Here is a 21,300-nt window from a genome sequence, read left to right on the forward strand (position 1 = left end):
TGAAGGATTTCTGAAGATGATTTTGGGTAGATTTTTCTTCATGGACCATGCCCACACCTTCATCGTCCCTACTATACAGTACTATTGTACTGTATGATAGATGTCTAAGCATTTTAGATGATGGCGCCAAGTAGTAGGCTAGTATAGAGAAGTCCTATCATAACACTAAGGTAAATTCGGCCAGCCCCTACCCCAGATTTGAAATTTCACAGTAAATTGTTAGAGATACAGCGATTATACCAGGAATAAAAAAGTATGTGTAGGATTCAGATATTATGAAAGTTTAATAAAGAGAAAATCTGTAATATTGTACCACTCCTTTAAAAGATCAAGGTAGCAGTGAGAAATTCTAGTTATGCTACTCTAATAATATAAATCGGATGACACAAAATTAAAATTGTGTGTGCACGTGCGTGTGTGCATATTTGTGTACGTGTATAAAGACTGTTTGTTTGATTTAGACATTTTGCTGTATGCTGTTTAATGTGTGTATTTTAATGATTATTAAGCTACTTCATGTTTACTTTGGGCTCCTTTTCCAATGTCTTGTATTGTTGTTAACAGGTATGGCAGTGAACATGAGCAACCTTTACAACCTTTGGCAGCACTACGTTCAGCTGGGGATTTCTCCCTCAACAAGAAAGGCTTACCAAGCTGGCCTCCATACTTATAAAGACTTCCGTGCCAAGGCAAAAGAGAAGAGTAACCCCTACTTCAGAGATCATACTAATTCTGTTTGTGTCACATTTGGCATATAAGAAGTGCTCCTTTTCAACCATACACATTTACCTACCATCAATATGAAATGCTCAAGGGCAAGCACAAATATTTTGATAAAGCATAATACACTATGCCTAAAACAATTGATGAAGGGAATGCAGAAAAAAATGGTCACCACAAAATCCCAGAGGGTCCGCAAGTTTATTACCACCCCTATTATGTCACAAATGCAGCATTTGCTGGCGAAGGAGCCTGTTTCATATCACAATCGAATGTTATGGGCAGCCTGTTGCACAGCCTACTTAGGCTTTCTGAGGTCAAGTGAATTTACAGTACCATCTCAAACTGCCTTTGATCTATGCATACAGGTCTTACTTGCAGATGTGGCAGTTGACTCCAGATTGATACCCAAAATAGTTTCAATAACTATTTAGCATTAATCACTAGACAGCATGTAAATTATGCAATTTGTGAACTGTACAGCACAATCTAGCTATGCATACATTTACTATAAACAAAAAGTTGATTTTGGCTTGTTTTGGTCTTACATATTGATAACACATACTTTACTACATTCCTGCTTGGGTGGAAAGCCATCTGTAGTTAAACATGTCTTTCTGTGGCAGTCTAACACCCACGCATATTTTTGCAGTCACTCTTGTATAATTTGAGCTATCCTTCATAAACAGGTTCACTATCAAGCTTGATGTTTGTATGGTTGAATGCTCAACTAAATGCCTATTAGGTTACCCCCAGGCAGACAGAGCCCTTGTACACCTACCAACCCCAACCACAATCAGTCGATGGTGGTGGGTAATCAGGTACTACTTAGTGCTGAAAAAAGAAGGGTGGATGGTTGGTCTGTGTTGAGCTGAGTGAAGTAAATTAATGTAGAAATAAAATGAAAGCTTTACAATGTGACTTGCTGACAAATGAGAATGATTACATACAATCATATTCCTCTTAAATTTAGATGCTAGATATTATTCTGTAAAGGTGATTTTCATCATGTAAGATGTCTGTAGTATGATTATTAAAGCGGCATTTAGGGGTTTTCCCATCACTCTAGGGACAATCCCTACTTAAGCACCACCATCAAACTGTTTGATATGTAGATGAACATCGAAATCCTTAACTGCTTAATGTTTTCCACAATTCTACACCTAATGATTGTCTAGGTAGTCTATGGGTAAACACCTCTACCTTCTGTGTACACCCTCCAGTGCCTAACTGGTAAAGTAGATAGTAACAAATTTGTTATTTGTCACCTCTTATGATTAATATTTTTCTCTCAGCTAATTAACTTTATCTAGCTCTAGGTCAATATGGCTAATTTTTACTACAAAGCTATGTATAATGCACTGACTCGTCTATTACAGTATCTTGTTCTTCATATGTGACCAAATTTGACAAAACAAGGCTTCCACACATCCAATTTTCTGACTGTAATTAACTGTAACTTGACTACTCAGTAAGCTATTGACCTACAATTTTTACACAATTCTTCAATATACCAGGTTAAAATTGAAACTAATGTTGTGCTCCTGCAATGAGTTATGGTGATTCAAAATCATAAAGTGGATGTGTGTGGAAATCTTGTTTTGTCAGATTCGGTCACATAATGCTCTTCCCATATCAAGAAACTATACTTTGTATGACTGTTCTGCTGGAGTGTCTCAGTATTTTCCACACAAGATGTGCAAACATTCTTTTGTTCCTCATCGTCCACTTTGCAAAAACAAAAACCGCCATTGTGCTCAATGCTGTTGCTAGCCTGTTATTCCAAAACGTACTGTAAATCTGATGCACCCCAATTCATCTAACCAGATGATTACGTGCTCATTTTGTGATAAATTAACTTTAATTTACTGCAAATGGTGTTTCAAATAAGAAATGTAACTGAACAATACATATATGCCATCATGAATTGATAATCCTAGGGTTCAGCTGCTTCATATATTTCGTATAGGGGGAGTTTTGATGGGCAATACTTTCGTAGCAGAGTGAAAACAAACTAATTTGCAGTTAACCTTTCAGAGTAGGCACCTGCTGAAAGTGTTTAGCCATTTACGCATGTTTTTGATAAGTGGGTGTGGATCATGATAGATAGAAGCTGGGCTGCTGCAAGGCATAAAGTTATATAATAACTTATGCATGTGCAAGGCTAGACTATGATGCATGAATAGTGATTAGTATAGGGGGTGTGGCTCCATATACGTAAGTGTACACACAGCAGTGAACATGTACCTACAGACTACTGCAACACACCTGATCATACAATTAAAAATAGGGAAACAAGGGAGGTTGCCTACCCTCTACTTCAGTCTATACCCATGACTGATAATAGGGATTAATATGTCCACTTAGTCTAGTATATTATCTTCAACCTCTATTGTGTCACTACATTTTGTTTCTATGATCCTAATGTTTTTCTTATACTTGTTTGTTTACTTTTTTGTAACAGTGTTATTACTGGTGAGTCCATGCATTATATGAAAAAATGGTTCCACGCTTATTGTTTTCATGTGACTACATGCCCCAACAATCCATTACTGAAATAGCGAAGTAGCTATTACGTTTTGTTTTCAGCTATGTTCATCCCATTACACAGCATTACAAATGAAGAAGACTATGAAAATAACCTTTGCAATCAATCCAGTTACAACGGAAAATGCAGATGATACTCCAGTAAGGAAGCCATCATACTGTGCTACTGTGAATTGACACCTTGCGCTGTTAGCAAAGATAAATGGGACACAAAGGAGTAAGTCTAAGTCCATGTAAGTTTGCATAAAGGCACCAGCAGGTCTGCAGCAATGTTGAACAGTGAAAAAACCAAGCCAGTAGCCTTAGCCATTTTCAAGTTACTCTTGTTAGAAGGCATCAGTCAGTCAGTCAGTTGATCGGTTGGTAAGTCGGTCAGTCAATCGGTCAGTTGGTCAGTCTGTCGATTGGTCAGTCAGTCAGTCAGTCAGTCAGTCAGTCAGTCAGTCAGTCAGTCAGTCAGTCAGTCAGTCAGTCAGTCAGTCAGTCAGTCAGTCAGTCAGTCAGTCAGTCAGTCAGTCAGTCAGTCAGTCAGTCAGTCAGTCAGTCAGTCAGTCAGTCAGTCAGTCAGTCAGTCAGTCAGTCAGTCAGTCAGTCAGTCAGTCAGTCAGTCAGTCAGTCAGTCAGTCAGTCAGTCAGTCAGTCAGTCAGTCAGTCAGTCAGTCAGTCAGTCAGTCAGTCAGTCAGTCAGTCAGTCAGGCAGAGTCAGTCAGTCAGAAGAAAATTCCACTAAATAAAACTTTTTAGAAGCTTCTGTTTTAGTTACTTATCTTTTCAAAATTGTAAAGCCAAACTGGAGATCCCTTTTGTGTGGTCAGTTTCCTTTTGTCCTTGCTTATACAAAACAATGCATAAACATGAAGTAAGAATTTTACACCTTGTTGACAGTACCCCAAAGGAAAATCATATGAAGCATTGTATCATTAAAAATAAGAAAATACTAAAATTTATTTAAAGTCACCAAAACACCAATTTACTTATATTACCAACACAGCAAAATGAGCTGTATTCATTCCAAAACATCATCATCAATGCTGGTTAGGATACAGTAGCGTAGGATCATTTTGGAATAGTATTTCCATAAGGTATATACATAGCTGACAATTGCTGCCTAACCAATCTAGATGATAATCTATCTTGATGGTAATACAATGAGCTACTGAAAAACGGTTTGATAATGCAAAAAGTGTTACCCCAAAGGCTTGCAAATTAGAGGAATAAATCTTCAACATTACCATCAATAAAGTCAAAATACTGAGTGCTCAAGCAGCCACTCCTGGATGAGAAGCAGCAGCAGAGATAGTAGCACTCTGTGCTCTGTCTTTTCTTTTATCTTCTCTGGTCATTATCTTCTTCATGCAATGAAACTATATCAAGGTGTTAATTTTCCATAACAACACTTTCCTTGAGCAACATATTTGGATGCCACAAAATTAATTTTGAAGCACTTACAGTAGAGTAAGAGGCACTGGACACCCAGTGGATACCTGTAACTGACAGTAGGTCCAACTTAGGTTGATTAATAACAATCAAGCATGGAGACCACACTTACTCAAACACAATCACTGAACACCCTCATTGATCTAGCTGTAGCCAAGACGTGAAACTAAGGAATAGTGACCATGCCCCTTGTAGGAGGGAAGCTGACTTGAGATACTATATAACTTAAATACAAAAGCCACATTAATAGAACGGTTACACATGCATGTATATAAGTGTATGCTACTAAAAGAGCTATTGTATATTAGAAATTTTAGAATGAGGCTGAATCAAGAACACTCTAATACAACAGTCACCCTAATAGAACAGTCACAAGTGTGCAAGTATTTAGTGATATGTTATAACAACTAAACAAACTAAATTAGTGATTTAAAATGAAGTAGGGAATCAAGTAATGAAAATGAATGATGGTATTACAGCATAGTTCAGTGTGAAAATCTCTACGTAACTTGGCATTGAACAAAATAATTGTTATCACATTCCAATGTAGAGATTTTCTCACAGAGCATCATCATTAATTGTGACCGGGCCTGCGATAATAGGGCATGTGGGCACATGATTTTTGCCTACTTTTTCACAGTTTCATCACTCATAACGTTTTGTACCATTATGCTATGGCATTGCAATTTTCAGCTCTTAGTAAGCATTTAATTGGCATCATGATGCAAGTTACAGAATGGAAATATACTTTTCCAGCACTGAGATATGACCTGTATAGTGATGGAGTGTAGTTTGTGCCCACATGCCCTGTTTTCGCAGGCCCGGTCACAATTTAAAATTTAGTTTTATCTCTTTTTTTCACTGTTTTTTATTGCTTGAGTCCTTATTTTAATTTTAAACTATAAACTTTTATGTCTTCAACTGGTTAACATCTGTTATCTAGGTAGGACAGTAGTTACAAATTATTTTATTATTAATTAATTAAATGCTATCTCACTAGGGACCTGTGAAGAGACCAAAGCCTGTGAATTCAGGGAGTCACAAACAAGAAACTAAAATGTTGAAGAATGCAAAAAAAATCTCAGACCCAGTGGTGACTTGATCCCCTCAACATACAGTCTAGGCAAGCTCTAAAGGAGCCACAACAGCTGGGATCTGAGTTCTTCTCTGCATTCAACCTGTACTTAATCATTGACTTCTCGCCAGAAAGGGGATTCTATTAAACGCTATCCCACTAGGGACCTGTGAGGAGACTAAAGCCTGTGAATACAGGAAGTCAGAAACATTATTGCAGAATACACCACGGAATTTGAAGTTTATTGAGTTCTTCCTTACTTGGACATATGCTTGGATCTATACAGACTCCGTCTTCTAGTACTTTTCCATTACTACAGAAACATCCACTCCCACAAGTTACATTGCTACAATTTTCCATATTGCCGAGGTCATAACAAGTTACTTGATAACCACATGTCTGATAATCCATACCAGTCAAACAACCTGAATTTAATGAATAATGTACACATAACACTTCAAATGGAAATAAGGTTTGTCCTTACCATGACTGGAGTCACTACCTAACATGTTTGTAGCATTACATGTGTAAGTTCCCTCGTCAGATAATGTTACATTGTACACCGTTAGTGAGTTCTCAATAGTTGTGTTTATTGATGTTGACATTATCATGTACTTGCTTGTATCTGACACATTTATCATAACACTATTAAAGTACCAACTGATGGTTGGAATTGGTTCACCATTAGCTTGACATGTGAAAGTTGCTAAATCTCTTCCCTCGTCAGTTGAATCAACAATGTCTGATAAAATTTCTGGAGCAATAGTTACTGTAATACAACAAACGCATTAATTGCAGCAGCAGATCATGTAACAGTTCCTAAGCAATGACTGTGAGTATAAAATCTGATTATAAAGTGACAGTATGATTCATATATATGGTACTGCCAAAGCACAATGTCGCACTTGCTTGCATGTGCAATTTTGCTCGAGATTTTAGAAATCGCTATTTAAGAGGCATGACAACTGTTTCACATGCGATTCTTGTGAGCAAAACAGCTGCCACATTGTCCCACAAGCGAAACAATTGCTACGTCCCTTAAATAGCAATTTTAAAAATCTCGAGCAAAATTGCACATGCAAGCAAGTGCAACATTACATTTGGGCAGTACCGTATTGGTTATGTAGTGGTTTTTGTGGGAAAATTGTGTGTGCACACTTCTGTCCATGTGAGAAAAAACCTTAATGACAAAGGCAGCCAGTGTGAGTGTTCTATAAACCTTGTAGTAAACTTACATACAGATAAGGAATATATGTGACCCAGTCTGCGAAATGGAGTCTTATAGCCTTTTCAGTTGCATGTACTGGGCAACTTGTAACTTGACTTGTGAATGTGGTATCATCCTGAACTTTAGTCCCCACCATGGCTTTGTGTAATACGAAAGTGATAGGTTTAAAATATGAGGGGTTATGTTACCCGTATCCCTCCCACCACTTCACTAGCTAGGTAATATGGCTGCAGAGATATAAACACATAGCTGCAAACACACAATTTGTTTCAGTGGCCTATGGGTTACCTTAAGCATGTAGACAGATTTGTTCCCATACTTGTATAATTTCACCTGACAGATTACCTCACAAGGCAGACATTCAATCGAATACAAAACATGCATTGAATCACATACCCCTTGTATGTGTGTATGAATATACTGAATGTGTAAACACTATGCAGGGAACGTTTGACAACCAGACAACCTCTGGTCAATATGTATTAGTGTCCAGACCACTACTGCTGGAGAGCAGCCTGTATGGTGCATAGCTACTGTACAGTACATATACATAATGGCAGGTCACATAGCACAGCTCACTACTCTATAGTAACTGTTATGCTGCATGTGTGTTCCTTGCTGTGTCTTATTCTCTACCAATGCAGATGGTGCTGTCAGACATCCAGTCCACAGACCACATCTTTGAAATTTCTGGTCCACCACAATGATCAGACTAGCACAGCCACTGGCCATAACATGCAGCTAATGCCAATCCCCCCTAAACCCTAAAGGGACATGAATGCTACCAGAAGGCAAGTGCTATTCCTCTCACAATGGGAGTATTGTCTGCTTGATGGGCACATATTTGGAGTACCAACATGCCGCCTGGCATATGTTTGGAATACCAACATGCCGTCCACTTTATTGGCACATGTTTGCTACAAGGCCAAAGGAGGTGCACCTGTACGCTGGTACACTGTTGTCATTGCAGATTTATGCCTCTTTCCGTGCCATTCACAAACAGAGCAACAATAGCTCTGGCTGTTACGCAGCACCTCCATTCCTGATAGAGGAAATGTGAAGTATGGGGTCTCACCTAGGATGGCTGCGGCATATCACGTAGGTGTAAGTTGTACCCATTTTGTCATGCTTGAATACGAAGAATGTGGTGGTGTGAAAACAAATCCCGACACCAAATTCTTCCTTATACCCAAGTATTTGTTGTCTCAAATTAAAGCCCATTTTTCGCATTGGCCTCGAATAGAGTTGGAGAGTTATCCCAAAAGGCAGCCGAGACCCTGTACAGATACTAAACCATCCCCACAATCATTAGCTTGTGGGAGGAGAAGAGTACTCAGAACAACAGAGTACTGATAATCAACCAGGTGGTAGAAAAACAAGTGATTTCCAGGTTAGTGTAAATGTGTGCCGTATCAAACTGAACCATGTGGAACTGCTCTGGAGTGGATCTGCTAGGGATATGGGTCTAGTTCTATGTACTCAATTTACACGGTTGTGACCTTACAATTCAACTTAAGTTCTAATAAATAGAATAAAATGTGAAAAAGTACAGCTAAAATAGCAACTGTAATGATGAAATGAGGCGACCATGAGTTCTCCTGTGCATGTTGCTCACACCTTGACCAGAGTATATAGTAGATAACAATTATAAGCACTGATAACATGTCATTCCAGGGGGTCAGGTTATGCTCCCCTGGAAAAGTTAGACCATCTCAGATTGATTGTGAGAGCAATTTAAGTTGTTAAATTTTATTGTAACGCATGCGCAATGCTATTCTCCAATTATTGCCAACCCTTCTCATGTATGCGCCTGCCCAATCTTCCCTCTAGTCATAGTGTATCTTCAGGTTAGCCACTATCATAATACACTCATGCATGCCCAACTGCAACATTAACTTGTTAAACTCCATAATAAGCTTTCGATGAAGTCTGTTACAATGTATGGGATTTAAAGGTTGGTTTGTAAAACCAGATACATCTGTATAATGTTTTTGTTCTTATGGAACACCAACCATTATAACCTTTACAACTGAATTCATATTACACATGAGTGGAAGCTAAAACGTCCCTCTGGTATTTTATCAAAACGTCAATCTTTTACAAACCTTACCTCTTTGCTTGAGAACTGACTTTCAAAGTGTGTAGGTTTGGATTTCCAAGGCCTCAAACTTACACATTTAGATTGTATTCTGTAGTAGAATCTGTTGCTGGCAGAAAGGCTTTAAAAACAATTTCACGCTTATATGACATGCCACGAAAAAAAGATGAAGTTAGGAACAATGATTATAATCCAGTGATGTAAATCTAGTAGCTGATTTGATCGATGCATGTACATGTACAAGTATATAAGAATTGCGACAAGGAATATGCCATGGACTATTATTTTGTTGAAAAACACAACAGAAGATTTTATGATGAATCGGGTGAGTATAATATAACTTTTTCTTTGTTGTTATAACAATGATATGTGTACTGAAGCTTTTTGTATTATATGTGACCGAATCTGCTAAAACCCAACACAATGGCACATTTTTCAAATTTCTGTTTATCACATATTTACAATCTATATAGCCAAGTGTACCCTCTGGCAAAGGTTCAGTCTTATATGCCAATAGCTTTCGGAGTTCAGCCCTACAAAGTAGCAACAACACAAAAATTGATTTATACAGCAAGTATAGAGAAAATAAATTTCAGGCGCTAACTAAAAAACAGTTTTAATTAAAGAATGGATTGACGTACAGAGCTGCAGTGTTCACCATCGTGTTTATCGTGAATAGGGGAATCAATAACTGGATGAGTTAGTCCTCCAAAGATCGAGGCAATCGAGTTACACGTTTGCATTTTATAGCAATTTTTGCAAAGTGTGCGAAAAGAAATTCGAAGCCCCCGTAGCCCCCCGTACGGCATAAGAAGAAAAAAACGAAGAAATTAAAACGAAATTTTGGATGCCCATATCTCGCAAATGGCTGTTGCGAATTTAATCTAATTTGCTGTGTGACGTACCCTACCTGGGGGACAGCTATAATGCAAAAATAGTGTGCTTTGGAGAAGAGGCCATGGAGCTATGCATGTGTGAAAAAGCTGATTTCTTTCTTCCTGTAAATATACTCACGGTGTGGTCGCCGGCTTTCTTGGCCGCACGACACACTACCGTGTGTCTTGATGTAATATGTAACGAGTCACATTTAAAAAGTAACTGTCCCAACACTGCTTGCCAACAATTGCTATAATAAGTATCGTGTATACTTGAGTTTGACAAGATTCCTCCGTCAATTTATCCCAGGTAAAAAAACTTGCAAGATTCAACAAGCCCGTGCAAGATTTTGCAAGGTCACATGTATTCTTGCAAGATTGGCCAAGGATCTTGCAAGAAATGTGCAGCACGAATTGGCAAGATACGTGCAAGATTTGTGCAAGAATTTGATGCAAGATTAGCAAGATTCTTGCAAGTTTTTTACCTGGGAGTACACTTCTATGTAGTGCCTGGCATCATGTGATAACATTTAAGATTTGAGCATGGGTCGAGAGTCAAACATGTGCTGCAATTTGGTGAAACTGCTCAGTGGACAACAGTACTGGATATGAAGTAATTGTTTTCTTAGACATCTGATAGTATAGATGATGAAAGACAGAAAAAGGCCAATCCGCAGTTGGTTTTAGTACCCGTTTTACTGGAAGCAGGACTAAAAAGGATCCGAATTGTTCATTGAAGCTTTCCCTCATTGAAGCTTTTGTTCATGCCTATAAATCGCTACCTGTGTCAGACGTGAGTGGGATTAATAATCTATGGTTAGACAGAAGAGTAAAAAAGAAGTTCGATATTGGGGCTGGAGACTAAGTTAGTCCACCATTGTTTATTTTTAGCTAGCTTCTACATTATTCATGCAGTAGTATCTTAGTCTAATAAGCTGCACAAACAACAGTGTATAGAAGCTAGCTAGGTAATTATGCACTTTTAAATAGGTTTCTGAAAGCAAATGTGTAATAAAGAGTCCATAGAGATACGTAGGCTCGCATTTCTTGCTAAACAGTTTGCATGGGGACAGCCGGAACTTTTGACCTGGCAATCCAGAAAGCTAGCTACGCCCCTGGTTATAAAGCCAACTATATGTACAAGTACGTCTGAAAATTGTATGGCCACAGCTTAACGGAATACAAGTTATGAGTGGCGAAAGTTTGAAAAAGTAGTCAATTTTGTGTGCCCACATGTCCTGTTTTCGCTGGCCCAGTCACATATTATTGTGACATTACTTGTGTCTATATAAATTATACCAGGGAAGATTTCCTTACTTGGACACATGTTAGGATGCACACATACTCCATCCTCTAGTACTTTTCCATTACTACAGAAACATCCACTCCCACAAGTTACATTGCTACAATTTTCCATATTGCCGAGGTCATAACAAGTTACTTGATAACCACATGTCTGATAATCCATACCAGTCAAACAACCTGAATTTGATGAATAATGTACACATAACACTTCAAATAGAAAGTTCATCCTTACCATGACTGGAGTCACTACCTAACGTGTTTGTAGCATTGCAAGTGTAAGTTCCCTCATCAGATGATGTTACATTGTACACTGTTAGTGAGTTCTCAGTAGTAGTTGTGTTTATTGATGTTGACATTATCATGTATTTGCTTGTATCTGACACATTTACCATAACACCATTAATGTACCAACTGATGGTTGGAATTGGTTCACCAGTAGCTTGGCATGTGAAAGTTGCTAAATCTCTTCCCTCATCAGTTGAATCAACAATGTCTGATAAAATTTCTGGAGCAATAGTTACTGTAATACAACGAACACATTAATTGTAGCAGCAGATCATGTAACAGTTCCTATACAATGAATGTGAGTATAAAATCTGATTATAAAGTGAGCCTTACACTTGGTTGTGTTTACAACACAGCATCCAACTAGCTGATTATGTTCATAACATAATATAACTTACTTACATCCAACCAAGTAGATCATTAAAACACCCATAAAGCCTATTAGGAAAGCTGTTCACAACCTATTCATAAATCAGTTACATGACTAGTATGAATGGCACATATTCATTTATTAAAAACGTGTAATTAGAAAATACGGCACAGAGGGCATCGTGTAATTAGTGTTTTGTTGTCAAGGTGTAGTTGACAGTGTTTTTGTGTAGTTAGTAGTGTTTTGCTTGTACTGGACAGCAGTTTTGAACAAGGTTGTAATTAGAACACCAGCTGACTAATTTGGCAAGTAGTGGCTCATGCTTAGCTTAACCAACCAGCGGCTCACGCTGTGGTTTAGCTTGTTTGCATTCACTGAACATATTGCGTAACAATACAGGAATTTAGTTTTAAGGTTTGTGTACTAGCTGGTCATAAGTTGTTTAGAAATAGCAGTGTTATTGGATGACAAGTGACACTGAAGAATTACCATCAAACAACTTGTTACCGTGGGTCAATGAAAAAGATGTGCCTGCATGGTGCTAGTTTGTGTGGAAGAGACCCATCTACTTTAACCATTCCACAACTCAAGCGCTGGTTACAATGCCGGCAAGCCTCTCTTAAGGGAAAAAAACCTGATCTTGTTGCTAGGTTAGATGAAAACTACTTGGTATATAGCTAACACATTGTGTCACAAATCATAGGGTAACAGCTTACATCAGAAATGGGTGGGATAAGGATGTTGTGAACCCTGAAAGTTGTCAAGGTGCTACTGTTAGTTTTTCATCACTGATTCCAGAAGATAGCTGGAAGAGGCTTAAAGATATTTATTCAGGAAGACAGCCAGAAGATGTTTTTGTGTTCACCAATGCACAAATGATCAGTTATTTTGTGGAGAGAACTCTTGCAGATGGTGAACCAGCCAATGATGTGAAAGCATTGAATAATTCTGCTATGAGTCTGTTTAGGTGTGGGCACATCCAAGATATCATGATATCTCAGGCTAACGGTTTTTTGAACTTACATACCAAGTGCATGCCAGAGATGAAAAAGGACAAGATGTACTTAGATCCTGATATACTTGCTATAGTAGGTGCTGAGTGTGGATGTCCTGCTGGTAAAGGACCACATGCTAGCTGTAAACATATTGGTGCTCTGTGTTATGCTCTAGAAGAGTTTAGCAGGTTTGGTAAGATCCCTGGTTTCTTAACCTGTACAGACCAGCTTCAGTGTTGGGGTATACCACGAGAAAAGAAGTTGGATATCATACCGGTTTCAGGTCTTTCATTAAGAAAGTGCGAGCTGATGAAGGAAAATTGTAATAAAAAATCCAGGAGTGTATTTGATCCTCGACCACTAGAGTACCGCACAATGGACAGCAAAGCTCTTGAAGAGTTTAGATGTGGTTTGCTGTCATTTGGTGAACCAAGCGCTTTCCTAGACATCCTTCTTCCACCTGAAAAGAAAATTAAGCATGACCACACATATTCGTTACCACCTCAAAGTGAACATGAAACAAACTGGGCACTATTACCATCCATTGAAGAGAGTTCTACTTTTGAAGATAATGAATTGCCTGTAGTTCAAAGTGATGAAATGACCCTACAATGCCTTCTTGTTAAGCTTAACCTAAGAGTTACTCCTCATGAAAGATAAAGGGTAGAAATGGAAACAAGGAGTCAATCTTTGCAACCAGAATGGCACTGCTTACGCTACAAGCGGATAACAGGCTCTAAATGTGGAAGAATCCTGATTCAGAAGAAAAAAACAGTTGCACTGATTACATATTGTCTCTACCCCAAACCATTAGATCCCTTACCTGCACCAATGGTTTGGGGACAGCACCATGAGTCCATTGCTATACAAAAGTACATTGCATCCAAAAATCAAGTGACTGTTAAAAAATGTGGCTTTATTATCCATCCAAGACATGGTTGGCTTGGGGCATCACCTGATGGTCGTGTGGTTGACAGGTTGTGTAATGAAGCAGAAGGAATTTTAGAAATAAAATGCCCATTCTCCAAGCGGGATGTTACACCATTAGAAGCTTGCCAAGATATCAACTTCTATTGTGAAGCTAAAAATTCTGCAGTTACCTTAAAGAAAAACCATGCCTACTATCATCAAGTTCAACTACAGTTGTATGTTGGGTCAGATCTATACAAATGGTGTGACTTTTGTGTGTATACCACCAAAGGAATGTCAATAGAGCGAATTCTACCAGATCCAGCATGGCAATGTGACAGCATTTCAAAACTTGAGTCATTCTTTGACAATTATTTACTACCAGAAATTGTATGCCCTAAATACAAGCCTAACTATGTTATATAATGTTCACCCTGTATGTATGTACTGCAATAGAGTTAGAGTGATTTATTTGGGTATACACAGTGGGACATTCATTATTCGATCACAAATAAGTGGATTGGGGAATTGTATTCATTCACGCACAGAATTCTACTTTAATAGAACATACAATGGTTGTCAAAATACTCTAATAGAACAGTCAATCGTACTATGCATAATTGAGAGTTTAGACAATCGAAGACCTACTGTATGTATGTGTAATGGTAGATACCACCTGTAGTGGATAGCTACTTACCATTGTATGTTATTATGTATAATTTTTGTTTGATATATACATTTATTACTTACACAATGGTGGATTAAAGTTGGTGAGTACTGCACAAACAAAAAACACTTGGTTTGCTGTGTCTCTAAAAGATGCTGGAAGAGCCCTATCAAATATGTGAAAATTTTTTAATTGTTCCATGGCTCGTTCCACATGAATGCGCAATGAAGCAATTCGCCTAGTCTCAACCAGCTCTGAATTACTTAGCTGCTCCTTTCCTTTCATAAAGGGAGGAATGTTTAATTTGACCCCTATTAAAGCCAAATCTTCTGCAATATCAAAGCCCCTATCAGCCATAACACTATCATTGCTTTCCAACAGTTGCAACAAACCAGATTTTCTGGTGAGTTCCTTGTCTGAGATACTTTCAGGATAAAGATCTGACACAAATGTCACTGCTCCAGATGGTGATATTCCTATCAAACCCTTGTAAGTATTATGGCTTTTATACTTGGAATATGTCAGTTGTTGTAATTCTGTGATGGCAGGTTGTTCAACAAAGATTTCTGTGGCATCCACAATAATTCTTGTGCAGGGATATTTCTCTTTAAAGGGTTTAGGCATATTAAGTGACACAAGCTCTTTTGGAGGCCAGAGTGGAATGTTTTTAAACTGAAAAAATAGAAAATTAATCCAGGTGTTGAAGATCCTGGAAACAGTAGGCTGTGATATACCAAACCGATTTGCTAAGTCTTGTTCAAATAGACCCAATTTTACACGTACTAACACAAGAAAAAATTCATTAAGTGGTGAAAGTGCTCGTGGTCTTCCTTTATTTGTCTTCTTATCATTCTCAGTAGATGTGCTACCCCAGTAGTTCAGTTTGTTAACACATGGACCCAAGAAATTAAAACAAACCATTAACATGTGTAATGACGAAAATCCAGTGTAGAAATTAACTTTACTGTTATCGTCCTGAATATTCTCCAGCCGAAAAAATTGATTTTTATGTAATGTTTGGCAAGCTTTCTCTGATTCTTGTAGTTTTCTGTTTGTTTCTGATAAGGTTTCCTCTAGTGTTTGAAGGTCTTGGAATGTTAGATCAGTGTTCACTCCAATGTCACTATATTTAACTTCTTTGGGTTTTACTGCATTCTTCTTTTTTGTAATTAATGGGTGGCGAACAATTGGTCTGCGTGGTGGTGGTACTGTGACTCTGGTTGGTAATTCTGGTAACTTTAAAGTTGGATATTCATTCTTGTGCAAATGTCTTCTTTTTGCATTTTTAAAATGGTCACTGCAAATTCTGGTGGAAGTGTTAATGGGTAAGTCAGATCTACCTATTTTATGTTCCCATACTTTCAGCAGTTTTTTGTTGTGCAGAGGTAAACCAAAGTAGCTGATGTTGGTTTCACGGGTTGACCTGTTGCTACACTCAGGAACAGCACAGGAATTAACCATAATTCGCTATAGGTATCCAGAAGCAGTAGTATGAACTATATCTTCACAAGAGTACTATGTCTTGCTAGCTACACAATAGCTACGCCAGTTAATATGTTTAGTGTGAGCCACTACACAAGTGACTTGCCAACAAATTAGTCGCTATGCCACTTGCCAACAAATTAGTCAGCTGGTGTTCTGATTACAACCTTGTTCAAAACTGCTGTCCAGTACAAGCAAAACACTACTAACTACATGAAAGCACTGTCAACTACACCTTGACAACAAAACACTAATTACGCGATTTAACGCCCATGCCCTCTGTGCCGTATTTTCTAATTACGCATTTTTAATAAATGAATATGTGCCATTGGCACAACACATAATGTATACCTTATATCTGTATGTAAGTTTACTACAAGGTTTACCAAGCACTCACACTGGCTGCTTTTACCACTAAAGTTTTTTCTCACATAGGCAGAAATGTGCACACACAATTTTCCAACAAAAACCAATATATTATAGCCAATATATATGAGTCACACTGTGATGTAACCAGGTCATAGGTGCAACCACCTCTTCTATTTCCTCATGATCAGCAGCTTCAACTTCATGTAGATTATTATTTACTGTTAAGCTTGCAATCAACAGTGTATGGGCTTTAAAGGTTGGTTTGTGATACCAGAAACACCCTTTATTTTTTGTTCTTATGATGGCAAACAATGTTGGATCACCCATTACGACCTTTACAATTGAATTCACATGAGTAGCAGCTAAAATTTCTTTCTGGTGTTTTGTCAAAACGTCAATCCTTTACAAACCTTACCTCTTAGCTTGAGAACTGGCATTCGAAGTGTGCAGGTTTGGATTTCCAAGACCTCAAACTTAGGCATTTAGATTGCACGATCTGTTGCTGGCAGAAAGGCTTTAAAAATCACACTTATATGACTTGCCATGAAAAAAAGATGAAGTCAGGAACAATGGCTGTAATCCAGTTATAGGCCTGCACCTATTATGCCGACATAAGTTTGAGAATAATAGGTCACCAATTTTGTTAGAATAATTCCGGAATGATAGGATTGCTCTAGGCATAATTTTAGAATTATGGGACTCCTCAGTGAAATTAAGGGGCATATCTATCCTTGATTAGCTAGAAGACAGGGTTAAAACATATTCCAAACTAAATAAGAAACCAAAACTTTAAGTTGTGGCAATTTTTTCTCAAAAATACAGCAAATTTTCTGTGATGCACCAAAATTTACCCTTGTGTAAGAAGCATGGTTCCTACACGTGTAGGGCAACATTAAGAAATTTTGTAGGAAATATTCCTGCACTGTTGAGTTTTGTAAGAAAGATTCCTACACATGACATAATGTGTAGGAATAATTCATACAAGTGTAGGAATTATAGGAACAATTCCTACACTTGTAAGAATGATTCCTACACTTGTAGGAATGATTCCTACACTGCAAGATGATGTCTTACACATTGTGCCAAGTGTAGGAATCTTTCTTACAAAATTCAACAGTGTGGGAATATTTCCTACAAAATTCTGGCAAAATTCTCAATAAAGCACTACACGTGTAGGAACCATGCTTCCTACACAAGTGTAAAATTCCTTCCAGCACTTTACCTCAAAATTATGATTTCTTATTTAGTTTGGAATATGTTTTAAGCTACTAAGAGTGATATATAGAGCTGACATTATTATACGGGTGGTGGTTAAAAACGGGCTGAAAGCCCTATAAAAGATTGATTATACTCTAATAGAATGCTCAAATACTCTAATAGAGCAGTCAGATCATTTCATGTTAACAATCTGCAGCCAGCATCAGTGCATGATTATCTGCAATTCTGAAACTTGCACATCTAATACCAGTGTATCATCTTCTTCAAGTCTTTGGTCATTATCTATCAAATTTAGTATGTAGCTACAACTATAGCTTTACTACACTAATAATTTACAACACTTGAATTAATACTGCAGTCTGCAGATATAGCTGTTCTAAGTCTGTTGTGTAACTACTTATGACTAGAAAAAAATTAATTATGTGTAAGATGGAAGGAGCACTTCATTTATGGCCATTAATTAATTCTGGAAAAACTACACACTGTACTTAGATCAGCATCTTGAAAACTAAAACAATAATTAGTTTGGAATAATAGGAGGCTAGTCACAAGAATTTAAAAAAAGAATACTGGGTGAAAATTTTGGGAAATTCTGGAAGGAATAATAAGTAAAATTTTGAGCATAATAGGTTCAGGCCTATCCAGTTATGTAAATCTAGTAGCTGATTTGATTGATGCATGTACATGTACAAGTATATAAGCTATATACTTTATTGAAAAACACAACGGAAGGTTTTATGACGAATCGGGTGAGTTTATATAATCCAACTTTTTATTTGTTGTTATAACAATGATATGTATACTGAAGCTGTTTGCGTTATATCTGCATTTCCCATTTTGTATGAAAGAACCTGTTATTATGTCCATCACTTTAATTACATATAACATGTCAAGTGTACATGTCAAGTGTTTACAGCTATTGTTTATGAACATGAAGAAAGACATGCGTGAGCACCACAATTAGCAGAGAGATGTCCTGAGTGGAGATTATGCAGTTTACACCTAGACGTGAGACCTAAATATTCAAGCACACTAAACCACACCAACTATCAACATTTTAATACATGTGGAGGCTAGCCGCAGACACTAGTTGTGCTTTTGACTCAGGTAGCAATGCAGGCGGCTTGCGGTTATATGGAGCCAGCCTTTAGCGTACCACAAATACATCAGTTAAATACCAATCATACATAAGAATTACACAATCAAGATACTCTAATAGAACAATTGGCGATAGTGTGATTTGTTGTCATGCCTACCAGTTAAACTGTTTATGTAAACTAGCATATGTCAGTAAACTATCAAGGTACAAACCTTCAGTAATGAATATAATTATTGGAAATACTAATACAAAAAACACACCATGCACACTTATACTAAGTGCATTTCAAGATCCCTTATGCATGCAACTCCAACAAATTATTACAAAATTGATTTCAAAATAGTAGAAATGTCATTTAAATTCTAGGTCTTCTGTTTTATAAAAAGATTGAGAAGACAGCATAATACAAACAGAACAAGAATGATATCTAATCCAAAATGACCAAGCTGTGAAAAGGTCTGGCCTTCCAAAAACAGGCTACCATGAAAGAGGTGTGATAGAAGGAGTGGCTGTCAAGAAATCACTTAATTATACTATAATTAGGCTTGTGCCAAATATGCCGGCATAATTTTGAGCATAGTAGGCTAGCTAAAGCATCAAGCATAATGCCAGCAGAATGGGACGATTTCCAAGACCTTTTATTAAATGCACAATGCGCATACCAAAAGTACATGAACACACTCTGCCTTAATACTGCATTCATATCAAGAAAATGTGCAATATTATTATTGGGGTGAGCCTGAGTGAGTCCCACACTAGGAAGAGATCTGTAAGTCATCCTCCATTACAAGGAAATCTACAATCAAATACGAAAACCTGTCAGTTGTCATTCATTACATGGCAACTTCATGATTAATTACAAAAAACAAACCTTACAAGTTCTGTAGTGTCACGCAAAGAAGTGTCAGTCATTGTAAATGTCAAGGATGAAATAAACGGCATAGATTACTGAACTTCCTTATTTGTGACTGAATTTGACAAAACAAGGCTTCGACGCACAAAACTTCGTTAGGAGATATGGCGATTTTAAGTAATCATTGTGTAATAACTTCCCAGTGCCTACAGCTGTGCAAACAAAATTTGCACCAATTATTCATCTATTTACTAGCTATCAGTGAGTGGGCGTATTAATTTCTGATACCCAAAATTTGTCCTGTTTTGGACAGCTTTTTTCAAGCGGGTTATAATATCACAGGTGGAAGTAATAGGGTGGGAGGGTGGGGGGTGGTGGGTGGGCTTAATATAGGGGTATAAAATGAAGTAAGAAGACGAATGGAATCCAGAGGCCAAGTTTGGGCCCTCCATGGCCCCCCATGGCCCTCAAATCTCTCCAAATTGACTGAGAACACTATTGGCGAGCTCTCTGTGAAGTCCCAGCTCGCCACACACCATTATCACAAAGCCATGGCCATTTAATGGATCTCCCACTCGTGGCTTTGACAGGGTCGGAAGAAAGCTGCTACAGAAACCAGACTTGCCAGTCCTGAAGGAAGTACAGTGTGGAATATGATAGTGTGTTAGACCAGCAATCCATTTCTGGTAAAAACGTAAGTTTGATTTTGTGTGTGTGGAAGCCTTGTTATATGAAATCCGGTCACATTTGTACTGTCAGTCATCATTCATTACACAAAGTTGAACAGCATGGATTACTGGACTTCCTTATTTGTATTTGTCATTGTCAATGTCACAGCGACTTTTTGAAGACTTGTAGTACAATGGATAGAGATTACTTCCTTCAAATGAATACCAGCTAAGGGGCTACCTGCACGTTTTGGAACTTTGATAGCAGCAGAAGCGCAAACAAGCAACTCCAAGATAATGCACACTGTGACCTTCACAGTAATAATGCAGACATTTTGTATTTACAACTGGATGATGACATTGATAGTACTAGTGACGAAGAGCTACCAGATTATTCACCATGTGAACTGACTGCCTGCACAGTCTTCGACACTTCCTACCATAACACAGTGGTATATAAACGAAATGTAGCTAAACACTTGTTGTTTTCTTATTGTAATATTGAGGTAGTTAGCTATTTATCATTGAATGAACATGTTCCATTATATGTAATGACTGCCACTGCTTCACTATCTATACAACAGAAACAATGCCATACAGTTACAACTACACATGCAGGCTCGCCCCATGATGCTGATAGCATCTGTCTAGTAGGCCTGAGCCTATTATGCTCAAAATGTTACCTATTATTCTTTCCAGAATTTCCCAAAAAATTCTCCTATTATTCTTTTTGTTATTCTTGTATCCAGCCTATTATTCCATAATTATTCTCATTCAGATATATCTGTGGCTAGTCACTTAGTTTTCAAGATGCTGCTATAAGTAGTTTTGTCCGAATTATTAATAGCCATATATGAAGCATTCCACCTTACACATCATTTTTCTATCCATAATAGTTACAGCAGACTTAGAATAGCTATCTACAGTAATAATTCAAGTGTACTTAATTATTAGTGTATTATAATAATATGCTGTAACTACTGTATAGCTACTAAGTTAGGTAGATAATAATGCTCAAAGACTTGAAGAAGGTACACTGGTATAAGATGTACAAATTTCAGAATTGCAGATAATCATGCAGTTAAATCCCTGATGCTGGC

The 21,300-nt window shown here is 37.7% G+C and overlaps 1 protein-coding gene across 3 annotated transcripts in view; it reads right to left on the minus strand.

Moving 5' to 3' along the window:
• The window catches only part of LOC136240011 (uncharacterized), a 141,671-nt gene that overhangs the window by 73,303 nt on the left and 47,068 nt on the right, over positions 1-21,300 (minus strand). For all 3 annotated transcript variants that reach the window (XM_066030822.1, XM_066030814.1, XM_066030813.1), the window contains 4 exons: positions 11,518-11,805; positions 11,298-11,462; positions 6,264-6,548; positions 6,040-6,204 (listed from right to left, as the gene is read on the minus strand). In XM_066030822.1, the coding sequence (XP_065886894.1) occupies positions 6,040-6,204; positions 6,264-6,548; positions 11,298-11,462; positions 11,518-11,805 (903 nt within the window). The remainder of the gene's footprint in view (positions 1-6,039; positions 6,205-6,263; positions 6,549-11,297; positions 11,463-11,517; positions 11,806-21,300) is intronic.

This window comes from Dysidea avara, chromosome 1, assembly GCF_963678975.1.
Source record: "Dysidea avara chromosome 1, odDysAvar1.4, whole genome shotgun sequence".
Lineage (NCBI taxonomy): Eukaryota > Metazoa > Porifera > Demospongiae > Dictyoceratida > Dysideidae > Dysidea > Dysidea avara.